Raw genomic sequence first — 26,297 nt, 5'->3', positions numbered from 1 at the left:
GGGGACCTGGAGGCCTCTCGGTCACTGGGGCCCAGGACGCGCCGGGCAGAGGAGGAGGGACAGGCAGCGGGGCAGGTTGTCACCTGGTGCAGGGCCTCCACTACGCGCACCACGTCGTAGAAGATGACCACAGTCTCCCGCTCGCTGAGCCTCTTCTCCTTGATGACGTAGTGCTGCAGGTTGATCAGGTCGGCGGTCTTGTCGCTGAGGTCATGTGCACAGAGGCAGTCGAGGACGAGGCAGATGCGCTTCTTCATCTTCTTAACCATCCGGCTGGATTCTGTGTCCTCAACGATTTCACAGGTGCGGTCCTGGGGGGGCAAGGGGGCAGACCCGGGGGCTTGGCCACAGGCCAGCAGGTTCAGGGCCAGGGGTTTGGGACTCTCCTCTGGAGCCAGATACACACGCGAGAGCCTAGAACAGGCTGCACGTGTGGGGTGGTGGAGGCCCGAGGCCTGGGTGGCCTGGACCAGCAGACCGTTCGGTAATGTCCAGCTTCCTGTGTGCCAGGGCCAAGCCCAGCCAGGGGCTGGGGTGAAAGCGGCTCAGGCTCAGGTTTCATGCTCTGATGTCAAAGCAAAGGGTCTGGATCAGGGCTGGGAATGTAATGCTAAAGGGAGCTCTGAGCCCAGGGTCCAGGCAGCAAACCCAGGGCCCTGGCACTCCTCCTTCCATGGCATATCCAGGGATTCCAGCCACGACTAGGTCCGAGGCGGTGGAAGTCAGGTGTTCTGGACACCTGTCAGTTCCAAGACAACTGCTTTCACATGGAAGCGGGACTCCTGGGCAGCCAGGTAACAGTGGGTAAGGTTGGGCTCAGGCCCCAGCTCCCCCTTGTCCCAGCTGTGGGACACGGGGCAGTGCACCTCACTTTTCCGTCTCTGGCGCCTCATCTGTCAAAGGGACCTAGCACCCTGCCCTCACAGGTTGTGGAGAGAGGAAGACAACCCATGCCTGCTATCAGGAAGTGGGTTCTGTAACCAACATGTGATAGCAAGTTCTGGGCCCATTTTCCTTGCTGAAAAGGTGCCTCATTTTCTTTTTTCTCTTTTCTCAAGATTTTATTTTTTATTATTTTCTAAAAAATCTTTAATGTTTATTTTCTTCTGAGAGAGAGAGAGACAGAGACAGAACATGAGAAGGGGGGAGGGGTAGAGAGAGAAGGAGCCACAGAATCCAAAGCAGGTTCCAGGCTCTGAGCTGTCAGCACAGAGCCCGACACAGGGCTCGAACCCACGAAATTGCAAGATCATGACTTGAGCTGAAGTCGGATGCCCAACTGACTGAGCCACTCAGGCGCCCCTTAAGATTTTATTTTAAGTAATCTCTACACCCAGCATGGGGCGTGAAGTTACAACCCCGAAATCAAGAGTTACATGCTCTACCAACTGAGCCAGCCAGGCACCCAACCTGAAAAGGTATTTAGTAAGACAGAAAACACGGGGACTTTCACTCTGTCAGCTTGGGGAGGCCCTCAGTGTCATCCCCAGCAGACTGACGCTTGCCTCCGGGGAACCCCTGGGGACTGAATATCCACATTTCTCCTTCCGAGCGGATCACACCTCTTGTTCACTTTTCCCCAGAGGCCCAGCAGTGTCTGGCACACAGATGACTCCAGAAATGGTTCTAATCACGCAGGTTCTATTATTCAAGATGACATAAAGCAGGGCCAAGCTTTGGAAGCTATCAGAGATGAAACACTAAAGAAACACAGTCCCGCTCAGTTGGGTTTCATGCTCAAGGGAAGCACTCTGATTTTTCAGAGTTGTCTCTAATTGCGCATCTAATAATAAACACCTTAGTGTGTTTATGTATGGGAGTGGGGGGGGGGCATTTCCCCTTTATTTTATCCAGGAAATCAAGCTGACAAGAAAATACCAATGCTGAGCATGTACAGGGACAGCTCGGGCTGCACACACTCCCATTCACCTTCCCGACCTTACAAGGCGAGCGTCCATCGCTGCCTCCATCCTACAGATGAGGAAGGTGAGACGTAGGTGGAAGTGACCTGCCTGAGGTCACGCAGCCGGCATTCAGGGCTGCCGGATCCAAAACCTCTGCGGCTCCCTGCCACCACACGGCCTGTCGAGGGCCAGGTGCCTCTAGCAAGAGTGGCCCTGGCCAGCGCGTCTAGCTGAGGGCTCTTCAGAAGCTGTGTGTGGGGCCTGGGCAGGAGGCCTCCTGGGCACCCTGAACCGGGCCTTCCTCATTTCCGGAGACACGTTTTCGGTTCTGCCCCGAGGATGGCTCCTTTCAGGGCACAAGGACGAATTAGTTAGTACCTTCCCTGAGGGACCTGGCACATCTGAGCGCGAGGGCACAGGGACACTCGCTGAACTAACTGGAACGCCTGGGCAGCAAAAAAGGACTGTCGGCACCAGAAACAACTGGTTTCACCGCCCTCCCACCCTGGCCTGGCCAGCTCTCCACACGACACACCTGGGAAGAGCCCGTGGGTCTGTAACGGACTCCGTGCTTTCCTCCCTTTTGGGAACAGCGGGTCTCCTTGGAGAGAACTGTGCACTCCTGCGAGGCTGTGGCCATCGTGGCCTGGACGCCCCAGCTAACGTGGCCGCAGCCTGGCCTCCTGCCCGCCCCACCCGGGAAGTCCTGGTGCGCCCGGCTGGCAGGGCTCCCAGGAGGCCGCGCGGGCGAGCTGCTCCAGCCACACAGGCGGCCCCCGCAGGCCAGCCGGGGAGGGGGTCGGGGGGAAGGGTGGGGACAGGCAGCCCCCTCTGCCACTCACCTGGAAGAGCCCGTGGTGGTGAACCACGCCATCCTGCGTGTGGAGGAGGGAAAGCAGAGAGTACTCGGTGTGTAACAGCATCTTGCCTTGCCTCTCCTCTTGGCTTTCTATTCCTTGGTCCCCCCTCTCCTCAAGGGTAAGGATCTTTAGGAAGGCACACACACAAAAAGACCAAAAAGCCAAAAAAGACCTTACTTTACAAAGCCGAGTGACAACGAGAGGAGCAGGGGGGCTCACGTTCCGCCATGCAACACCGCACACGCGCACTCACACGTGCACATACGACGTGCAAGGTTTTCCGTAGTGTGACGGCAGTGTGATTCCTGCTCTGGTGGAGCCCTTTGAATCGGGCCTGCTCAGAGCGAGACTGCGTGAACCCGACTGCCTCCCGGGAAGAAGCAGCTTGTTCACAAGCGGTGTGGCTGTGAAGGTGGAGGAGGGGGGCGAGCAGGCTGGCAGGACAGCCCCGGGTCCCAGGCCTCCCCCACCCCCGGTGCTTCACTCACCTTCAGCTGATAAAAGTCATCTGTGCCATCCTTCCTCGCCAAACACTGCACGATGCTTGGCACCGGGGAGTTGCCCAGACGGGGACCTACGGCACACAGAGCCTCGGGCTTACTTTTCGAAGAAGCCCTGTCTCTCGTGGCACCACGCGGTCTTTCCGCTAGATCTCTTCTTTGGGAAGGTCATTTACATCCACTGATTTACCCCCCTTGTCTCCTGGGGGCCAGTTCTCACGGGCTCCCCTCCAGAAGTGGAGGATTTGATGTGCATCTGCCCGAGGCACACCTGGCTTTTACAGGCATGTTTCTCAAAAAGAGGGGTTTTCAGCAGTGGCTGTGTGCTGGAATCTCTGAGGAGCGTGTGTTTAAAAAAAAAGAGAGATCCCAGCTGCAACCTGGAGCCTCTGAATCAGCATCTCCCGGGTGAGAAACCAGAGCTTTGGCGAGTTCCCCTGGTAGTCTGAGGGGGCCGCCGGGCCCGTCAGAGCACCCGGTTTGGGGAACTTCTGTACTTCTGGAGATGTACACAGCTCCTTGTCCTTTGATGGCACCTCGCTTGAGCTTTCAGATCATACATAACTCTGACAATGTCACAGTGTCACTTAATGGCGCTTCACTGCTCTTAACATACAGCTGAAACTTCTTTTTTGGCTTCCAAGGTCTTGTACGATTTGGCTCCCGCCCACCTAACTGATTATGTTTCCCCACCCCACCACCATAGTCCAGCTACACTGTGCTCTTAGGTACTAACTTGTTAAGCCCTTTCCTGCCTCTGGGCCTTTGCATTTGCTGCTCCTTCTGTCCAGGATGCTTTCCTCTGCTTTTCACATGGCTGCATCCTTTTCACCCTCGGGTGTCAGCCCAAGTATCACTTCCTCATACAGAACCTTCCTTGTATACACCCCCTCTAAACCCGTCACTCTCACATCATCTTATTTTCTTCCTTCAAGGCCCTTACTGACCCAATGATGATCTTGTGCACGGTTTACTCTGTTTCTTTTTCCAACTAGAATATGAAGTTCTGGTGAGTGCAGTAACTTGCCTGTCTTGTTCACTGCTGCAGCCCTAGCAAATCGCCCAGGCCTGGCACATAGTAGGCACGGGGAACTATCTGATCAACGCCTGGGGCTGAACCGTCCTGTGCCCATAAGTCCAAGACAGCGCCCCAAAGCAAAACTCACACCCAGTCTCTGGCTGGTGGAAGAGTTGGTGTCCTCAGAACCCAGCTCACTCCTGCAACGCTGAGCCCAGCAACCCAGATTTGCTGGGCCTCCAACATCAGGCAGAAAGGCCCTGCTGCTACTCTGGACCACCGGGAACCCCCACTGGGAAGTTCCACAGGACTTCTGTGCCAATTTTATAAGACCTCTGGAGGGCTATACCAAATGCCTCGTGGAATTACTTGTGCCCTCCAAGAATGGTCCAAGAAGTGCCTTGGATGATGGACCTTGGGTTCAGATGCAGCTTGTGTGCCTCCCATGGTGGCATGGGGCGGGGGCACACGCGGGGCTCCATGGGGGAAGAGACGGCTTAGCTCTCAGCCGCAGCAGACCTAAGGCTCATGAGGCTACGACAAAAATGACAGCTGTTGGTAAGACATGACCTAACGCTCTGGATCTTCCACAGGCACAAAGAGACTGCGTGTCGAGCAGGGAAGCTAGGGCCAGGCCGGGGTGGGTCAGGCCCTGCACTGTGGTGGGTGTGGCGCTTCACCCTGCACTGCTGCGCCTAGGCCTGCCGCCCCGCTCACCATGTCAGACTGCGCCTGCGCCCCCCGCCCCCCCTCCCCCCTGCAACCTGCCTCACCCAGTGGTCAGAGGCTTACCCAAGATGAATGGTCCAGCTCTCTTTGCATTATTTCCGGAAATGCCACCTCCTAGAGCCTTGGCCCTGGCCGACGTTTCCCCAGCTCCTCTGTCCGATGCTCTCCGCTTCATTCTCAGCTCTAGACAAGACACAGAGGAGCCCTTCTCACTGAGCAAGTCAGCGAGTTTCCTCACGCGAACTCAGCCTGCAAGTCTGACTTGGGGATGCGTCACACAGCTGCTGCTGCTGTTCCCGCTGCCGCCGCCACCTCCTCCCCCTCCCGGAGGAGCATCAAAGGTTCCCAGTGACAAAGAACCACAGCTCCTTTCCTTGGCATTAATCAGGGGCTCAAGGGGAATGTCCTTCCAGGCAGCATATACTGGCTACAGAGGTGGGCAGCCAGCCCATCTCAAAGGGGCCAATCAGATGCAGAGAGGACACTGGCTTTGTGTGGATGCAAACTGAGGTCCCCGAGAGACCACCACAGAGACAGAGAGGAGAGATGGCCTGGAAGTGGCTGTTCCCAAGGTGAAGTCTTCCCCCCAAATACCTGTAGCTAAATGGCCTGAGGTGCTGAATCCTGGGTCCCCCTGCATCCCCACTGGTCCAATCTCTGGGGTGTGGGATGGAGGGGGCCCCGGAGGACTCTCATGCCCACCAAGTGTGAGGATGGCTGCCCCGAGGATCTTCTCTCTCAAACTCCTCTGACTCTTAGGTCCTCTCTGATGGAGGAACACCCCAAAGTTGTCATGGGGGGGGGTGTTACTTTTTCTTCTCTTTCTCCTATTTTCAAATTTTTCTTGAATGACTTTTAAGAAAAACATATATTGTGCATTTAAGAGCCAGTTAAAGGATGCACCTGGATGTGCCTGGAAATCCCTATCTCCTCCAGGGTTAGGAGGAAAGATGGACACAGGAGCCAGATTCTAAAAGATATTAACCTCTGGATGTGGATTTAAAAAGACAAGAGTTGCTCCTTCCAGCCGCCTATAGTTAACAGCTTGGGAAGGCAGTGTCCTAGACGGCGGGGGGCGGGCAAGGACACAGATGTACACGGATGAATGGGCAGGGAGGGCAGAGGGTCACAGGGGTGCCTGGGGAAGGCCAGCTGCCCGGTCCTGAGGAGGGACCCTTGGCCCTGAGGGAGCCCAGGGAAAACCCTGTGGAAGTGATACCGAAGTGGGCTGCGCAGGGGCCAAGGTCACTCCAGGCAGGGGGACCTGGGTGAGCAAACCCACACAGGTAAGAAACGGCACGTAAGCAACCAACTCCAAGGAGTTTGTGTTGGTGGAGCGTATGGCCTGAAACAGGGGGTGGTGAGAAGTGACCCAGAGAGAGGGACAGGGGCCAGATCTAGGGGACCTGATGGCCAAGTTAGGAGTGTAGCCTTTATCCTTCCATAAAAGGCCTGGGGGACACCGAACCCCAACTTCTATAATTTTTTTCTTCATACAGAAGTTATTGGCATTCCCCGCAGAAATATTAGAAAACACAGATATGCAAAAATAAGATTAAAACGTACCCATAATCTCAGCACCCAGATGTAATCACCGTTAACATTCAGGCAAACCATCCTGTATGTTTACGTGCGCACACTTCTAGTTTTCGTTATTACAGGAATTTGGACCACACTGTGATACTGTTTTATAAGCTTCCTTTTCTCCCATCTAAAATACATTATGAGGGTGAATTTTATGGTAGGTGAAATATATCTCAATAAGGCTGTAAAAAAAAATTATGAACAACCTTACATGACAATATCCTGAAGCATCACTTGAAATATCTACCCGGTCTCCTTGGTAAGAATATATCATAGTTTATTGGTCCACACACCCATCAGGACATCTGGGGTTTTTTTCCCTATTTTTTTATTAATTGTTACACACATACAGCTTGACATACTTGTCTCTCTCCCTCAGGATTAATTCCAAGAAGGGGAACTTCAGGGTCAAATGGAGCACATGTTTCCAAAGATGCCTGACATACACTGCCAAGCTGCTCTCAGGGAGGCTGTCCCAATCTATACCACATTAGTGGTGTGGGCGAATAAGTCCCAGAATCTGCACTAGGACTGAATATAATTTTTAAGAACTGCCAATTGATGGGTAATAAAAAGAACATCATTGTTTAAATGCCTACCTAACTCCTCAATTATTCACGAGGTTGAACCTGTTTTACATACATACTGGTTGCATGCATTATTTCTTCCATGAATCAGTTCATATTCTTTTTCTATTTTTTACTGGGTTGAGTGTATTAGTCTTATTGAGTTTTAGAAACTCTTTATATATTAAGGCTATAGCTGACATATGATGTAGTTTTTCTTAATGTTTTAACATTTTGCTAATTTAAAAAACGGTGACATGCTTATGTAGTCAAACAGCTCTCTTTTCCTTTAGTTTGTTTGCCTGTTATTCCTGGAAGGCCACCCCTAATCTGAGAACAGGTGCACATTCACCAGTTAGCTTAAATCTTCACGTGCCGCCGTTCTGGCCCTTATTCTAAACCCTGAGAGCCTGAATCCAGCAGTGAAATGGAATTCAGGAGAGATGGCCTGGCACACCTCTAGTCCAATCTACCAGGCTGGCCTCTCATCAAGCCCCTATTTGTTTTCAGAGCTATGCCACTGAGGCGCAGACCCATGACTCCATTCTGAGAGTAACTAGGACCATGTAACTCAGTAGGCATTGATAGCTCCCAAGTGGAGCAGAAGCCACAGTTAGGCTTGGCCATGATTTCTGCCAAAGAGGCCTATGCCGGACGCAGATTCAAGATCATTCCTACGAGAAGAATGAAACTGCTTCGAGAAAAATCTTAAAAAGCTGGACAGTAATGTGTCTGGAACAGTGTTCTTGCCCTTTGCCTGGTTGACTTCTCTGCATCCTTCTCAATTTAAATATCACCTCCTCAGAGAAGCCTTCCCTGATATTTCCACCGCCACTGGGTCCCAGCACTCTATCGTGGAATTTTTGTTCACAGCATTTTCTGTATTTTGTGATTATGTATTTATTTGCGTGTTTATATGCTTAATGTCTTCTCCCCACCACTAGAGTAAAAATTCCACAAGGAAAAAAAATATGTGTGTGTATATGAAACCACTCTACCCCCATATATATAATACAGTGAGGGGTACAATGGTTTTACATATATATATATATATATATATATATATATATATACACACACACACACACATTGGTACATATATATTGGTGGTGGTTCTTGCTGGGTCAGCAGCCCTGCGCTGGAGCTGCCCCTGCCCTGGGAGATGAGCTGGTTTCGCTCCCATTCCGATCATCTTTGCCATCTTCCCTGGAACACTAAGCCCCCTCTCTCCTCCTGGTTCCCTGGAGAGCACCGTGGAGCCTCCATCGTATCTGTGTAGACACTGCCTGGACGCCTCCACACGGGCCTGGTCTAGACAACAGTTTGTTGGGAGCAGCTGCAGCACAGACAATGAGTGGGCTCAGCCTGACCCCACCCACGCCACTCAGGATTCAGCTCAAGCAAATGGCTTGGGAACCGCTCCAAAATGTAGGCTGACAGAAGGATGGAAGCAGACGGGCAGGGAGAGGGAAAAGATGCTGGCAAGGGAAGCGGTGGCAGGGCTGTTTCCCTTCCTGAACATCCATTCCTGCCACCAGGGCTGGGGGAGCAAAGAAACAGTGTGAAGAGGCAGGCCTGGAAAATGGGGAGCCGCTAACAGGCTCACTGGAGGGGTGAGCAAAGACAACCCCCCTGGGGATAGACCCTCCTGTCCCCCGCACCCCCACTGATGTACAGGGAGGATGTGCCTCACCCAAAAATCATCCTGACGGGCTCTCTTCCAGAGACACACCTGCAAATGGTCCACAAACGCTCCCGTGGGGAAGGCTGCTTTGAGGGATCCTGGTTTCACAGTGAGATCTGTGAAGTGAAAGGTCTGGCTACCCTGGTCTAGAAGGACTTGGGGCCAGGCCCCTCCAGAGACATTAGTCCTCAGGCTGGGGTGAAGGACCCTGGCCCAGTCTGGCTAAGGGGCAGCCATTTGCTTGGTATTTCCTGGGCCTACTGCTCAGCTCCCTGGTAACTCAGCAGTCCTGGCTTAGAAGTCTCCCGAGCTTTTGATCTGTCAACTATTCCATGCACTACCCTCCCAAGTTAGCACCGGTTCCCTTAGAACCTGCACTCACCAGGAGGCTCAGTGAGGCAACAATGGGGGTGAAGGGAGGAGGCTAGGAGGCAGGCACTGAAAGAGAACCAGATTGGTACCCCCCATCTGCAAGCTGTGGGCCTCAATCCTAAGAGCTGGGGGTTCACTTGCTTGGGCCAGCATTGGAGGGCCAAAGCTCTGTGACAGCCACCATGGCATGCCCAAAGGAGGGGGATGCCTGCCCTATCCTGTCTATTTGGGGCTAAGGTCATTTCACTCTAAAGCTGTTGGGTGATGTCAGCCCAGCTCTCCCAGAAGGCAACAATGGCCGGGCCACTAGCAACACATAAGATTCTAAGGCCCGTGGTGCCAAATCCAGTGTGACAGTACACAGGACAGCTGGGCGGGGTAGGGCCAGGCAGGGCACTGTATGGCAGGGCATGGTTCAACATGGTGGATATACCTACTATCAACCCCAAAAGGAGGTGGGTTGCAAAGAGAGATGGTGCTGAGGCCTCCCCAGCTCGGTCTTTCCTCAGTTCCACCTACCAGGAAGCAGTTGAAGCCTGGCCGAACCAAGGAGGGGCCCATCACTCACACCCAGAATCACCCCCTCCACTCAGGTATGCAGACGCCCCATGCAGCGGACATTCACACGTGCACAGAGCCAGGGGGAGCATCCCATCCCCCCTGCAAGCATGAGAGGCAGTGATGGAGCCTGCCCACTGTGCAGAAAGTTCTGCACTCCACCTTGTCCTGGGCTTCCTGCTGCAACTTCTGGGTTCCTGGAGAGATGGGTAACCCTGCACGCCAAACCAGTCAAGGCAGAGTGCAAGGGCAGTCCCCGCAAGGAGCAGGCAACAGACCCGGGCCCGGTGCACTGCTTGCTGTGCGTGTGTGTGTGTGTGTGTGTGTGTGTGTGTGTATGACAACAATGGCAGCTGGTAGCCACAGTTTGTTAGCAGCTTCCAATGCCTGCTAGGAGCCAAAGGACTGTGTCTACACTCTAGGGTCAGGCTGAGCCGATGGTGTCGAGATTCAAGCTGTCCCTGTCAGCAGCCCCTACGCCCATTCCCACGTTTCCTGGCATTGTCAAAACAAAACGAACCAAACAAACAAATCAAAAAATTCCCTGAGTTGGGCAGACTTCTGTCTTCTGGACTTTACCTCTGGCTGTGTCTACTGAAGGCAGGGACCCGCACCTCTGGTCAGCCCACCTGGCACTTAAAAGTGAGGGCAGGGCTCCCACCCATCCCTGGCCTCAATCCTGTTTGCTACACATGTGTCAAGGGTCTGTGTGCCTAGACCCACATCAGCCCTGGAGGGAGGGAAAAGAGTCTCGGTTGACGGGACACTAAGGCGGCACAATAACATGGTTAGAGCAACGTGTGTTAGTCTTTTTTCACAGCACGACACAGAACCATTTGTATGACACTTGGGGGTGAAAGAACAGGGGACCCCAGCTGTCCTATGCCTGGCCCGGTCACCCTTCGGCTGAAGGGAACACCATCTTGATCCCCATAACCCACACTGGCTGGGGACCTCAGACTCGGCGCAAGCGTTTAGGAGTAAGTCCAATCCGGTGTAAACCCCAGCACCATCACTTGATAGTGATAAGACCTTGGACAAGTTACGTATTCAGCATCTACAAAATACAGAGCACAACACCTACCTTAGGAAGTTGGTCTAAGGATTAAGTAAGATAAGCCACGTAAAAGTACCTACCGGCATACTGTAAGCATTTGGTAACCTGTGCTATTATTAGCTTCAACACAGTAGCTTTGTATCTCTCCTGCCCAAACCGAAAGGGATTGTTACTAAATGGGCACTGAATGGGTGTGTGTGGTGGGGGAAGAAGGCAGAAGAGGGTACCCAGAGTGAAGGCTTAAAAGACCTTGAACCTGCCATTGGGCTGTTGGCCTAGCACTGAAGGCCAGGGGAGTCTGATGTCCAGCCCGAATGACACACTCAGCTCAGCGCGGGGAGCGGAGGAGGCCCAGGGGGCTAGCCGAGCTGCTGAGGAGGGGCGGGGTGCCCAGCAATAGGAGGGCAGAGGCAGACAGCACCTCATGCTCTTGTCTTGTTCTGTTCACGGGCCTAGGGGGAAGCAGAGGCTGGAACACCAGCTGGCAATTATCAACTCGGGGCACAGTAAGAGACTGTCCAGGATGATAAGGCCGCCCCACATGGATCCTCTGTCATGATCCAGTGGAGGGGTGGGGAGGAGTCTGGAATTGAGACCTAGTGCCTCTAGTCCAAGACGTGCATTTGTCAGAATGACTGAATTCTATAATTAAAAGATCTGTGAGACTCACTGTGTGTAAATATACCTCAATTAAAAAAAAAAAAAAAAAGCAAGCTGCAACCTTAACCAAATGGCCAAAGGTAATATCACCAACACCAGAACTGACATCGTATAACTCCTGATAAAATCACAACTTACATTATTATCATTTTGCCCCAAATGTGTAACTGGAATGTGATCATGAGACAAACCCAAATTGAGGGACATTCAACAGAACATGCCTGTGTGCTTTAAAAACATCAATGACTGATAGTTAAAGGAAGAATGAGGGACCAGTCTGGATTAATGGAGACTAGAGACAAGTAAATGCAGTGTGTGATCCTGGGCAGGGGGGTGGTCTAAAGGATATGACTAGGTAACTGACAAAATCTAAATATGGACTGTATCGATGTCAATTTCCCTGAATTTGAAAATTGCTCTGTGGTTACACGGAAGAATGCCCTTGCTCTGAGGTGACAGATGCTGAAGGGTTTGGGGGCGAAGGGTCACAATGCCTGCAATTTACTCTGAGGTCAGAGACCGGAGAAAGTGCAAGCCACTGGACGGAATAGTTCCTAAGGCCCTGGAGGAATCTGTTGTCCAGATTCACAAAGGGACTCCTTGTGCCCACAGTGGCAGGATGCGGGATCTCACCCTTGTTGGGCAGAGCCAGGCTGGCATGAACAGGAGTTCAGTCTTGAACGACCCTCTTCCACCCCTGCAAACGCTGTGCTACAGGGGAAAAGGAGGCTTTTGTGCAATCTCTAGGTCTGCCACCTGGTGGCGTCTTTCTGCAGCACACTTTCATCAAAGGGTTACTGCATCAGGTGCACCAAGCAGGGGGAACCTCTCTTGCGGCTGATCAGGGAGGATGCAGGAAGGACTCTGGGAGAAGTCCCCACTTCAGCTACCTGTGTAAATGGGGCTCAGACTAACAGATTCTAGCACCTTGCACGTTCTCCTCTGCTCCGGGACCTGGGCCTGCAGGGTTTCTGTCTTCGTGGCGGGGGTCTTCCAATGCCCTTCTGGTCTCAGGAAAAAACCCTAACTCCTCAGACCCAGGCGAGCTCTCCGGCTGCACTGCGTTAGTAGGTCCCCAAGATCCACCCACACCAAATGACTCACAATTCCCTGAGTGTGCCATGAACACCCTCACCCTGCCCTCTTCTCCCTGGTTGGCTCATCCTTCTCCCTCCGTCCTCACTCTGAGTCCTTTCCTCCTGCAGCTCCCAGAGCACTGAGCAGACCTCTGTCCCCTCCCACTGTCCTGGAACCATGGTGTATCTGACTTCCACCACCCCTGAGGGAGCAAGTCCAATTTACCGCTGCTTCCCTGCACGCTGCCCGGGGCCTGGCACACTGCTGAATGAGAAAATGGACTGCGGAACTGTTTGTTACGTGCCCAGAGTACATTAAGGACCATATTGGGGCAGGGGACAGGGATGACCCAACTGGTCGCCAGGTGTACGGATGGATGGTCCACCAGCTCATGGCAGGAGACAGAATCCAGGGTCAGGGAGACAAGGGGTCACAGCTGCACGTAAGTGGGCTGCAAGATGCTGGGAACCATTTGTCCAGGCAGAGCCCCATGTCAGAAATGCCTGGATGCCTGGGGCAGGGAGGGTTCTGGGCGGGCTAATCATCGGGGGTTGTGCTTAGACAGTGTTTGCTGCCGGAAAGCGGACCCCACAGAGGAGTGACTTATTCACAGCACGTGCCTGAGGCTTGCGCCCGACCCCTCACTGGCAAAGGGACAGACTAGCCCCCTTTTGGCTGAATCCAGTGAAAAGACCTGCTTTCCTGCAGCAAGATGCGGGGCATGTGAATGATAGTTCGGCCTGCCCCTACACACCAGTGACAGGTCCTCTGGGTCCCTCTACTCTAGGCTCATGGTGTGAAGGTCCTTCTGCTGGTCAGAAAAATTCCTAGCACTCTTGCTATCCCCAGAAAAGGGCAGTTCTGGCTCAACTCTGCATTTTATGTGACTATACCTGGAAAGAAATACCAAGGCTTGGGGTGAGCAGTGTGAAATCTGAACACATGACCCAACTAAGACCTGTAGATCTGCTTTATAGACCAGACACCCCCACACTAGAGGTCTGCCAATTCCCTCGAAAATTCTCCAGGCTCATTCCTGGATGGTGAATTTCGGACTCGGAGCCCACATGGGAGGCCCACACCCTCACATGAACTCTCAGGGCAACTAACTTTTGCACAGAGCTCTATAGCTTACAAAGCGCTTTCCCGTACATGACTGTAACTGATCCCTCCCACCTCTCCTCAAACACAACTTTTTCTAGAAAAAGAAATTGAGACTCAGAGATACTGAGACCTGCCTGAAGTTACCCGGCTGGTTGTTGAAAGAGATGGAATGTGAACACGGGTTTCCCAACTCTGAATCCCATATTGCTTGTACTTGACCACACTGCTTCCTTGACTGCTCCTTCCCTACCTGATGATGGCTATGGTCCTAGGAGCGCCAACCAGAGAGAGGGGGGTACCCTCTGGATTTCCTCATAAGCAGTCATTCTCCTGGAATCAGGGAGCTGCCAGCCAGAAAGCTGCAGGTGAGCAGGGAGAGAGGGGCCGTGCTTGTCCCTGGATAAGGAGGTGTTTCTGGCCCCCGAACAGGTCTCTCTGGAGAGAGGGGCCAAGTCGAGGTGGGGTTACTGAGATATCCTCCCAACAGCCAACCAGGCGGTGTCCCCCAGCCCTCTGTGACCCAAGCATTCTGGAAGCCACCCCCACTGCACCCCAATACTCACATGCAGGTGCTGCTACCAGGGCTCCCAACTTCCTGACAGACCCACTTTCCATCCACAAAATCAACTCAGGAAACCAGAGGAATTCACAGCCCATGGAACTAAGTGTTTCGAAGCATAGACCAGGGACCCAAATGCCAGGTGGGAGGGCAAGATGGATTTTGAGGTCAGATAGATCTGGGTTCAAATTCCAGCTTCCATCACTTACTTGCTTTGTTTCCCTGAACTAGTCACCTGCCTTCTGTGAGAGTCATCTACCCTCTCTGGGCCTCAGTTTCCTCATCTGTAAAAGAGGAAACACTAAAGGGCCAGATGCGATGCTGTGGCTGGCTGTGTCATGAGGTCTTTGCTGGGGAAGGTGAGGGGTCCCTGCTCTAAGTGGAGGTAACCTCCCTGGCGACAAGCCTCTCTGGGTGCAATCCTTTTTGAACTATCACTTAATGGGTACCTACTGCCTGCCAGGAACCATTCTAGTGTCTTCCTAGATTTTCTTTCCTTCTCACAACTTGATGAAGTAAAGATTTCCCCCTTCTACTGCTGACCAGCCAAAGCCTAGAGGCCCTGGCCAGCTTACCGGGCCCAGAGGAGGCTGCCTGAGACCTGTTCTCTTCTACTCCTGCTAGCTAGAGTGAACGGGGGCTTTGTGGTCAGCTTTTCCTTTGAGTTTTAATGGCAGCCACCCCGAAGTAGGCATGAACCCTCTCCCTGGGAGTCTGAAGGCTATAAGGAACCTCTCCAGGAACCCACTGGAAGCCATTTGCTTCAGAGCTCAGGATGGAGCTGGGGGATGGGGAGGAGGATTAGTAATCCCTTGGCTTCAGCCAGGACTCCCTGATGACAAAGATTCATGCATGCGCTGTCATCTTCGCTGTTCCAAAACAGTGTGATGATTTTGCTCATTTTGAAAATGCAGGATATGTACAGCTCCAATTTGTCAAGGATACACAACATCACACCATTCCCTAAACGCCGTTGCTTTCCTGCCTCGGGGGTACCGAGTGAGCTGGCGGCTTCTAACCAGAGCTTGCTCTCACTGCCCGGGGTGAACCCCGCCCCCTGAAGCCCGGTCTGCTGGTCTGCTGGTGTGCTCGCAGGCGCAGGAGTGTGGGAGAGTACCTACCTGCAGCAGCCAGGGAGGAAGTGACTCAGCCCAGTGGGAAGTGGGAGGGGCGGTCAGAAAGAGGGCCCTGTGCCCAGCCTGCTCCCCCTCAGCACATCCGCACCAGACCCATCCTCTGTCGCCGCCTTTCCCCAGCAGGACTACAGTGTGACCAGCGCAGCGGTCCTGGGGGCCAGCGGGGGCCCAAAGACCCCACTGCTCACAGAGAGCCCAGTGTCTGCAGCTCGGAGGTCCAGCTCTGGTCTCCTTTAGGAAGCCAGATTCACATACAAGGAGATTACGTAATCAGTGATGTCCCTCTTCACCCCGCTGCCCTGAGGAAGTCCCCACTGGGCTTCTCTGTGGCCTCCATGACGGCTGGGTGGGGAAGACTGGAGGCGAAAGGCCTCTGGCCAGGAGGATGTGTTCCAGAGTGATTCCGGGAGGAAAGGCTCCAGGGCTGTGCACACACAGGTGGACCCGTGGGCCCCTCTGGGGCAAAGACAAATAAATGGAAGAGAGACCAGTCTCTGCAGATGGGGCAAAGGGCTTCACCAGTGGTCACTCTGAGCGCCACCAGAGCAGAATCCAGGGCAGCAATGCCAGTTCTGCCACCAGCACACCCCTCCCAAGGGCCTCCGGAAGCAGCTGATGTGACAACAAATAATCCGTCACTGTGTGTGGGTGTCAGAGGAGGAAGGGACAGACTTAATAGCTCTTTCTCAGGCCGTGCTGCTCTGGTATCTCCCATCCAGAGAAGGAGCCTGGGGAAGCAGCCAAGCACGCTGGCTCGGGAGGCATTCCTGGTGGCCCCTTGGCTCTGTGGGGGGCCTTCTGCCTTGCGCAGTGATGGCAGACCAAGTCCCTGACAGCTCTCCCCTTTCATGCCAGCCTGCCTTGCTCCTGAGGGGACCCATCCTCAGCTCAAACCATCAGTTCCTGCCTTGTGCAGTGACTCAGCCGGGGAACAACGCCTGCCACGGGGTCCCACATGGAGTTCAGGTTCTTGCCACCCACAGTGGCCCCAATCACGCGGGGAGAAAACAGCAAGTGACTGCAGGAAGGCTGGCTGAGTCTAAGAACCACCCTCTGTGTCCACTGTGCAACCTGAATATGGGCTTCTGTGCTCCACGGTCCCCTCACCTACAGGAGGGGGATGGCGCTGCCCCCGCACAGGGTTCCCTGAGGACTGCCGGGAGCCAGCGTGTGGGAGGCACTAGACAAATGTTAAGTTTCCTTCCTTCCACCCCAGATTTCCAGAGCGACAGACGGGAAAGCCCGGGCCAGGCCCAGGTACACGTGATTCTCTCTCTTTATACTGTTTTTAACAGCAAAAATCACTACCATCATGCTGTAAGAAAGGCAATTTGGACTGAGGTCAGCAAACTGCTTCTCCGTAACTGCCTCTATCAGCAATTAAATTCAGGGGCAATCCGGGTGGCTCAGTTAAGCGTCCGACTCTGGATTTTGGCTCAGGTCATGATCTCACGGTTTGTGAGTTCGAGCCCGGCGTTGGGGCACTGTTAGTGAGGAGTCTGCTTGGGATTCCTCTCTCTCTGCCCCACCCCTACTCACACTGTTTCTCAAAATAAAGAAATAAACTTAAAAAAATTTAAATTCAATTAAATTTCACAACTTTGACCATGAACAATACAGTTCAGAAATGCTGCTGGCTGGGAGGGGCAGGGTCGCAGAGGCTGATGGCAGGCTGGGCCAGCAGAGTGCCCCTCGGGGAGCCATTTAGAGGGGAGGCCTACATGAGGATCTCACCTATTCTGAGCCACCAGGAGGCCAGCCAGGGCCAATCCTGAGATCCACGAGCCACCACTGACAGACAGCGCACACAATGGCAAGAGCATGCTCATCATACGTCTGTTTGCGTGCGTCTCTGGAGAGGGTGAGCTCCTAGGAGCGAGGCCTGGGCCTTGTCCACTTCAGAATGCCCTGCATAGGCTCAGCAGGTGCGCAGAAAACATGTGCTAAACCACAGCCAACACAACAGAAGAAAATACATGGCTCGGACTCAGCCTTTCCAGTTCAAGGGATTTATCCTACAAAAATATCCACACAAGTCCACAAAGATAAATGTGCTCAACGAGGGTTCCTACAGAACCATGTGTCGCAGCAAAAAACCACAAAAGATAAAACCACAAAAATCAAAACACACGTAGACACTCACACACATCCAGACAGGAAGCACTCTAAAAGTCCACCAAGAAAGGACTGGTTCACTACATCATGTTCCATCCAATGGAATACAATGCAGCCTATGAGACTAGGTCTGCACCTGCTGGTAAAGATGTTTACAATATATTACATTAAAAAACAAACAAACAAACCAGTACTATGTGTATAATACGATCCCATTTGGGTAAAGACAAAAAGATCATACACAAGCTTTTAATATGCACAGGAAATTTCTAGGAGAAACTTAACAGTGGATACTTCCCGGCAGGATGAGGGGCCCAGGGAGAGGAGGGAGAGTTTATGTTATAGTCTTCCATACTGCTTAACTATTTTATCATACGCTACTATAACAATACTTTCTTTTAAATCTCAAAAAATGTTTAACCCATTAGAATTGTTAAGAGTAGTAACAGGCCCAAGGGAGGCTGGGCCTCAGAGAGGGCACACTTGAGGGGGTACGGCACAGGACACATGCAGAACTGCCCTGAATGTACCAGCCCGTGTGCCATTGCAAGGCTGCAGCAGGAGAGTCGGCGGGAGGGACAAAACCACCACTCTGGGCACACTTAAGCTCTCTCAGGTAACTTGCAAACATGCCTAGAAGGAATTTCCTGCTCGCCAGCTGGCATCCAGAGGGGCTGGGAGGACCACCAAAGCATTCGAACTAGAGACCTGGAAGCTGGCTCACGATGCCTCTTTCAGAACACTCACAGACCCGCCAGCAAAGAGCTTAGCTGGGCCTCATCAGAGCCGCCCCTGGGTCCTGACTGCGGACTGGAAATTAGTCTGAACCTGCTACAGACAATAACACCTCATGTCTAATCCCCATTACTACCTGAGGAGCAGGCAGTATTATGTCCATTTTACAGGGGAGGAAATGAAGCTGGAGACAGTCAGTGACTGGTTCAAGGTCACTCAACGAGCAAGTGGCAGAAGTGGGCTTTGAAGCCAGGTATGATCTGAGCCTAGGCCCTTAACTGCTAAGTGATACGGTTGATAGTCTCCTTACTCACTAGCCACAGGGCAGGAGGGGGAGGGACCTGCCTCCAGAAAGTGGTAGTTTCCATTCTTCTGGCAAAGAAAGGACCGCTTCAGCTTTGCCAAAGACCCTTCCAGCTCTAAAACTCTATGAGTCCAAGATTCCACGTGGGTTGGACTCCCTGGGGCCAGAGTGGGGCCAGGGTGAATGGCATGGCACGGGCTCTAGAATCACACAGTGTAGGCTGGAAATCTGGCTCTGCTCCTACTGCCTATGAAGCGGTGGACAGGTTACTTAACATCTCTGAGCCTAGGGGTTCTCCTCCGTAAGAGACAGTCCCTCCTTCCTTAGAGTCTGAGAAACATTCAATCTGTACTGCTGAGTACTTAGCAAAGGACCTGGAAGGTGGTGGCAATCTGCCTTTTTTTGGCTGGTTTCCTTCCGGTTCCTTCAGGAGGGACCACGTTGGGAGAGCAGTCAGAGGAGAAAGCACCCTGTGGAATTCATGCCAAACACAGTAACACCAGGAGCTCCACGCCCGCTGCAAAATGTAGGACTCTTGCTTTCTAGGGCTGGCAGATGCCAGAAATGGGGTTCCAAATGCCCCACAGAATTCTGGGCTAGCCAGTGCTAAGGTCTTCCAAGGAACTGAGCTTCTCTCTACAAGCACCTGCTGTCTGTCTCCTTATCACACCCCAAACCAGCTCTGCCCCAAACCCAAAGACAAATGACAGGCACATCAGTCCTGCTCTTGCCAATTCCCACCACAATGTCCAGGCTACTGTTTCTTCTTCCTGGATCCTTGGGTCACAGACTCTTTAAAGGCTAAACATCTTCTGTCTCTTTTGCCAAGTAGGCGGCAGTCTATAAACATATTTAGAGAGCACAGCTTCACTCTGAATGACAAGAGCCCTTCTCAGTTTTCTCTGGGGCTTTGCAAAAACTAGACTTGCTTGGAAATCATCAAGCCTGTATACTACTGGACGGTGAAAGCTCTGGGGAGCCTGAACTCACTCCTGAGGTAGACTGCCGTCAATCAGAAGAGGATGACCACCACAGAGCTGCAGCCTGTTCAGGGCAAGGACTCCTCAGTGTCCCCACAGGATGGGGTACCTCAACCCAAAAGACTACCTTTGCTCACTGGAGCAAAATCAGGCCACTCAAGTTTATTAAAAGGAGGCCTAGAAATTCTTCAAGAAATAATAATAATAATAATAAAAGGTACTCTGAAGCAGCAACCTCTCTTCTAGAATCCTGCACATCCCTAAGGTGGGCCAAATCATATATATGCAGGCGGTTGCTACAGCTCTGTTTGGAGAGCAGAAGACAGAGAATAACCTAAATTTATTAGTAGAGAGCTTGCTGAATACATTGCACACATCCATAATGAAAAACAACCCAAGCATCCATGTGCCAGAATGCGACCATCTCTAAGACAGTATAAATCAAAACAAACAATACCGTCCTTTTCTCTCATGGATCTTACAGATCCTGAGAGGATATGCAGGGCTGCTGTGGGCCCTGGGCCACCTGCTGCAAGGCCACAGTGTCACCTGAGCAGGTGGGAGAGGAAGAAATGCTCTCGTTTCAGGCCACTTTCTCTTCTACCTTCTTTACCCCACAAACCCAAGGACAAATCTTGTGAAAATCTCCCCCGTTCCGAAGGGCCTGTCTGAATTGTTGTCCCCCAGCACACTCTCTGCACAGCACAATCGATTCTGGTCTAGCTCTGCACTCCCATAGAGCTCGGAGACAAGGGCACCAGGGCAACTTCCTCTCATCTCTCTGGTGGCTCTGAGTCCTAGGTGGCCTCGGGCAGACACCTCTCCTTCTTGAGAAGAGGGACAGAGTCTGCTAACCCAGCCTAGGGAGTAAATCCAATCTCAAGATCTCTTTCCAGATAAGATCTCCAGGAAACAATGGGAAAGCCATGTACAACCTAGAGGTACGCTGCTGACCAGGACCGCATCAGCTGAAGCAGTGTGGATGGCGCAGAGTAAAGAGCTGCTCTGTAGGGCCACCTGAAGGCTGGAGAAATTACACAAGTTTTGCAGACTCAGCCAGTTGAGTTTCTGAAATACTGCACAAGGTCACCTCCCTGGGCAAATCTGGGTGAAGGGAGGGGAGCTGCCCTTCTCCCAGGTGCTGACTCAGGCGTAACCAGAGGGAAGCCTGGCCCCAAGCTGGACAGGGTGCCACAGACTTTACAACTGATGCTGTCCCGTGAGATGCACTCGGATCTTATTGAAGGGAGCGGGCAGATTTCACTGGCCACTGTCTTCTCCCAAGCCTCTGCACTACCATTCACTATGTCACCCAAACCAGGAACTTGTGGGTCACCTGCCACCACTGCTCCTCCCTCAACCATCCCTTCCAAATATTCCTAGAGGCCTACTGACTTCTCCTCAAACAGCTCTGATCTCTGCCCTTCCTCGCCATCCCAAATGCCTCTGCCCTGATCCAGGCCCACACAAGGGCTTGCTGTGATCATTACAACAGCCTCCTCCTGGACTCCTGACCCACTCTCTTCCCAGTCTACCCTCCACCCGCAGCTAGAGGGCTCTTGGGAAGATGCAGGCCTAATGGTGTTCCCTCCACATAAAACAAAGCGTTCCATCACAAGATCTTGAGAAGTTCAAGCATCTTAGCCTGGTACCTACCTCTCCAGCACATCCTACAGCCAGGTCCCTTCACACCCTGTGCTAGAACCTCTTGTGGTTGCTAAAGATGCACATACACCAGCACGCATCCAGGCCTGTGCCACGCTCTTCCCCCGCTTGGGGTGCCTTGTGAGCCCTCGGAAAACTCTACTCGCCATTTGGGAGCTAAACGCTGAGGCCTTTCCAAAGCTCTCCCCAGTCTCCTCCACATCCCCCAGTGGAACTGCTCCTTCCTCCTGGTTCCCATTACATGCTACAAGACTTCTGGGAAAGACTTGCCAAACTATGCGAGTGTTCATTGCTTAGGCCCCTGCTAGACCACAAGCTCCTCCAGGGCAGGGGCTACCTCTCTATTCTCCTTCTGCCCCTGGCACCCAGCACACCCCAGCCACATATGGAGCCCTGGATTTTGAGCCACTACATACATCAATGTGTGTGATGCTTCTTGGTGATACTAATTCAGATACCAGACAAGGGTATCTAATAGGGACACACAGAAGAACCTCTAAACATCTTTTCTGTCATGAATACTTTAAAATACAATTTTTTCTCAAGTACTCTTCTATTTTTAAGAACAATGGTTCTTAAAAATTTTTTTTTGACATTTATTTATTTTTGAGAGACAGAGCATGAGCAGGGGAGGGGCAGAGAGAGAGAGAGAGAGAGGGAGACACAGAATCTTAAGCAGGCTCCAGGCTCTGAGCAGTCAGGACAGAACCCAATGTGGGGCTTGAACCCATGGACCATGAGATCATGACCTGAGCCGAGGTCAGATGCCTAACAGACTGAACCACCCAGGTGCCCCCCAAAATGGTTCTCTTAAAGAGCTGAGCTGAATCATCCGCATGGCTCCCACAAAGACTGGGTAAACTCCCCACAGATTTCCTTTTCAGAAAGAATACAATGAAATTCTGTGATCTTGTGGTCCCTCAGGACACTTCTGACAGCTCCTGACAGCTCCAAGGGACGCAGTTCCAGTTGCGACTAATTGCTCCCACTAATTCTTGGAAGTTCTTTCCTGCAGTCTGTAATAACACTTACCAAGTATTTCTCAGTGTGTGCTAAGTGTTCAACCTGCAACGTCTTACTTAATCCTCACAACTGCCCTCCTAGGGAGGGGCCTTACTGTCCCCACTTTATAGATGAGAAGGCTGGCCACGGAGAGAATAAGTAACCTCTAGCGACCAGCAGGGCTGGGATTGGAACTCAGATCTGTCTTACCGCAGAGCCAAATAGGTTCTTAACGCCCACAGTCTGCTGCCTTCCCAGGTCAAACGAAAGGCACAAGGGAGCAAGCGCAGCACCCCCTGCCACAGGCCTTTGGAGAAGGCGGTGCTCGTGCGACCTGCAATCCTAGGAAGAGAGGGACACATGCACCAGGTACTTCTGTGCTGGGCAGAGAAGCTCAGAGCAAGGCAGGGAGCCTGCCACCTGCCACCCATGGCATCCAGGGCTTTCTCAGCAAAGATCCCCCACCCTGGCACCGACTCTCCCTACTCAGAGGCCTGCAGGGGCCTCTAAAGATGACTCCAGTCCTGGCTCTCCCCCTCAGCTGGAACCAACTCCAGAGAGATCACTCTAAAACACAGATCCAATCATGTCACTCCTCTGCTTAGAAACCTTTTCACTGCCCTTGGCATAAAGTCCTAACTTGTTAACGTGGCATTCCCTTGTCAGCCTATACTGCCTTACTTTGCACCATGTCAACTTTCATGCCACCATACTGAACAATCTGAGGTTTCTGGAGTAAACTATGCGTGTACTCAGGTGCTCCTGGCTGGCTCGGTCTGAAGAGCATGTGACTCTTGATCCCGGGGTCGTGACTTTGAACCCCACGTTGGGTGTAGAGATTACTTAAATGAATAAGTAAATTAAAGCTTTTACTTAAGAAAACCCCAAACTATGCGTGCCTTTGTCTTTCTCTAAGTAGAACACCTTACCCCTTCATTCTCACTGATTAAGCCTTCCATCCTTCTAGACACAGCTCCAGGGTCATCACTTCTGCCAAGTCTTCCCAGGATCTTCCCCCCACCCAGGGTGGGCTCCTACAGCCCTGTGCCTGCTGCTACTAGCTTTTTTAGACCTATTTTAACTACTTGTTTACAGATCAGTCTCCCTTAACCAGACCATGAGCTTCTTGAAATAAGAATAATAGGTAACATGTATCATGTGGCAGATATGGTTCTGCGTGTTTTACATGTGTTAATTTTTTTTAAGTTTTTTTTAAGGTTTATTCATTTTTCAGAGAGAGAGAGAGAGAGACAAAAAGCGTGAGTGGGGGAGGGGCAGAGAGAGAGAGGGAGGCACAGAATCTGACACAGGTTCCAGGCTTGAGCTGTCAGCACAGAGCTCAACGTGGGGCTCGAACTCACAAACCAAGAGATCATGACCTGAGTTGAAGTCGGACGCTTAACCGACTGAGCCACCCAGGTGCCCCAATTTTTTTAAAGATTTTATTTTTAAGTAATCTCTACACTGAACGTGGGGCTTGAACTCCGGATCCCGAGATCAAGCGTCACACCCTCCACCAACTGAGCCAGCCAGGTGCCCCTACATGTGTTAACTTTTTAAATCTTCACAACAGCTCTAGGTAATCACCCGTTTTACAGATGAGGTCACTGAGGCACAGACAGCTTATACCACATGCCTACTGACACACGTTTAGAAGCTGCAGGGCCAGAATTTGAACTCAGGAAGTCTGGCTCCAAAGTCCACTCTTCACCACTATACCATAGGGTACTTGCCTCTCTAGGCAAGGACACTGTTGTTGTCATGCGGGGAATGAATGAATAAATGAGAGCAACCTCCACAAACCACTGGCAGAGCAGGGCCAGCAAGGAGTGCTGGAACAGCTCACAAGCACTGTTTACAAACAAGGATTCTTTTGGCTTTACAATGACATATTCTGCTCTTCCTTATCTCATGCAAAACTAAGCCAAGAGGGAAAGGTGCCCAGCCCAGAGTGACTACCTTCTTCCCCACTGCTCTCAAAACCAACCAAAGCCAACCGGTTTCTCCCGTGACTTAAAACAGAGCAAAGTCTACTCTGCCACCGAAGGCAGCTGTCATCTCTTCCTTCCGCCAACGGGCATCAAACCTAGGGAGTGGGGGTTAGCAGAGAACGTAGCATCGGAAATCCCAAAGCCCTTACCCACGGCCTGGAAGGTGTGGCCGAGTCGCGTGGGAATGGGCGGGCCAGACCCGGCACAGCAGGTGAAACTGACCACAGCGGCGTGCTCTCTCCTTGGAAAAGGCCGGCCAAACGTAGCACTGGCAAGCAGGTAGCTCTGACCCGCATCTGAACGCCTCCCGCGATGCGAAAATTTCCCCAGCAGCGACGGGTGAGGGCTCCTGGAGGAAGCCCTGGCTGGCCCGCCTTGGGGACTCGTTCTAACTTTCAAGTCCCTTTCGGGATCGGGAGGGAAGCATGGAGAGGCAGAGGGTGTCTCCTGGGGAAGACCTGGCTGAGTTCAAACGTCGGTGGCCTCACTAAGTAGCCGAATGACTCCGGGCAAGGCTGGCAGCACCCACCTCCTAGAGCTGCGGCGGGACCCAGGCTCCCCGAGGCCGCCCGGTACCCCGAGCGCAGCAGTCCCCGCCCCCGCCGCCCAGGAAGGGCAGACCCCAGAAGAGGAGAGGGCGTTCACTGTTGCCATTTCTGTCGCACCGGGACAGCCTCGGGCTGTCACCCCGGTCCCCGTGCCACAGCCGCTGAGGCCCGCCGCGCCAACCCGCACCCCCCGCCCGGCTCCCCGCTCCGGGACCCCCTCCCTCACCTTCCCCCGGTGCTCAGCGCTGCTCGCCCATAGTCCGTAGCCCGGAGCCAGGACTGCTCGGCGCTCCGTCCCGGGGAGCCGGGGCCGGGCCGGGGGCGTGGGAGCCGCTCACCGCCGCCTCCCAGCGCAGCCACCCGAGCCGCCACCGCCGCCGCCGCCGCCTCCCTCCATGGCTGCGGCGCCGCCACCTGACAACGGAAGTGACGCACCGCCCCCTCCTCTCGGGCCAGAGCCGCAGCCCCACCCCTCTCCCCGGACCCCGCCCCTCGCCTGTGTCTGCGCTCTCACGGCCTCCGGATTGGGGTGCCATCTTGAAGATGGGCGGAAGCCTTCAGGCAAGAGTCCGGAATCCGATTGACGATTGGCTCAGAGTGAGGTCTGGGCCGAAACCTGTGAAACGATTGGAGACTGAGACTCTAAAGGGGCGGTACTTACCGCTTATCTACGTCTGCGGTGAGGCTGGGACGCAGACACCGCCCCCGCCCCGACTCCGCAGGACCTCGAGTGCCCTACACTCGCCCTGCTGGGTTTGGAGAAGTCTTCCGCAGCTGGAAGATCGGCCAGCGCAGTGCATTTGTCAGAGAAATGGCTCTTCCTTGATCTCCATTTCTCGGTTTCTGGAGCCCTGTGCGGAGAGCGCTGGAATTAGGCTCAATAAGATGACAGAATTCCTGTCTCAGCCCTCACAATTTATTTCCCTCTGGGCCCCTCGCCTTTGTAGAAACCCTGCTTCAGCCTGAAGATCTCTGGAGTCTTGACCAGGGAGGTTTACAGTGAAAAGATCCTATTAACGATTCCAGCTATCTAGCCTCAGTCCCTCCTGCTGCAGTTTCGGTCCCTTTCTCCTCCTCCTCCAGCAACCACGCCCTCCATGAATCAGCTACTTGCACCAGCAGATGAGCCCTTTAAAGGATTGCATCAGGCGGGTGACTCACTGGGGCCCTCTGAGAGCCTGGCTTCCCTCCTCTGGCACCCAGAAGCAGCTAGAAGGGCTCAGTGGCAGCAGCACCAACAGCCATGGCCCCACTCCTTTGTCTCAGAGGTGTGAGCCAGAGTGCTCGCCGCATGTGACTGTCTTAACTCCTGGGTATCTTTCCAGCTGTCTCCTGGGGCACTCTGTATCCATGTGTGGGCACATGTGTCCAAGCCGGTGTGCACCGCTGGGTTTTCTTAGGGGTGTGTGGCCAGGTGCACATGGATATGCATTTGTCGTCTCCACACAGGCAGTGCCAGGACATGAGAGGTGATGTGACTTGAGTCTGGCTGCCTTCTCCTGTCCGTCTCTTTGTCTCTCTAAATGCCTGGTGCCCACTAAGCTGATAGGGCTAAGTGACAGCAGGAATCAAAACAGCTCCCACTGCTG

At 53.0% G+C, this 26,297-nt stretch overlaps 1 protein-coding gene across 5 annotated transcripts in view; it reads right to left on the bottom strand.

The window, feature by feature from the left end:
- STK40 (serine/threonine kinase 40) overlaps positions 1-25,139 on the bottom strand; it is a 39,971-nt gene extending 14,832 nt beyond the window's left edge. Inside the window, exons 1-6 of one of the 5 annotated variants that reach the window (XM_049617485.1) lie at positions 24,935-25,139; positions 6,578-6,722; positions 5,075-5,194; positions 3,253-3,338; positions 2,747-2,890; positions 84-311 (exon numbers count right to left, since the gene is read on the bottom strand). In XM_049617485.1, coding sequence (XP_049473442.1) covers positions 84-311; positions 2,747-2,890; positions 3,253-3,338; positions 5,075-5,194; positions 6,578-6,581 — 582 coding nt within the window. In that variant the 5' untranslated portion in view covers positions 6,582-6,722; positions 24,935-25,139. The other 4 variants (XM_049617486.1, XM_049617487.1, XM_049617490.1 and 1 more) reach the window with 4 other exon arrangements.
- Between the last annotated feature and the right edge of the window lie 1,158 nt (positions 25,140-26,297).

This window comes from Panthera uncia (genome assembly GCF_023721935.1).
Source record: "Panthera uncia isolate 11264 chromosome C1 unlocalized genomic scaffold, Puncia_PCG_1.0 HiC_scaffold_4, whole genome shotgun sequence".
Lineage (NCBI taxonomy): Eukaryota > Metazoa > Chordata > Mammalia > Carnivora > Felidae > Panthera > Panthera uncia.
Note: the sequence above shows the minus strand (reverse complement) of the source record. Positions and strands in the feature narration are given on the sequence as shown.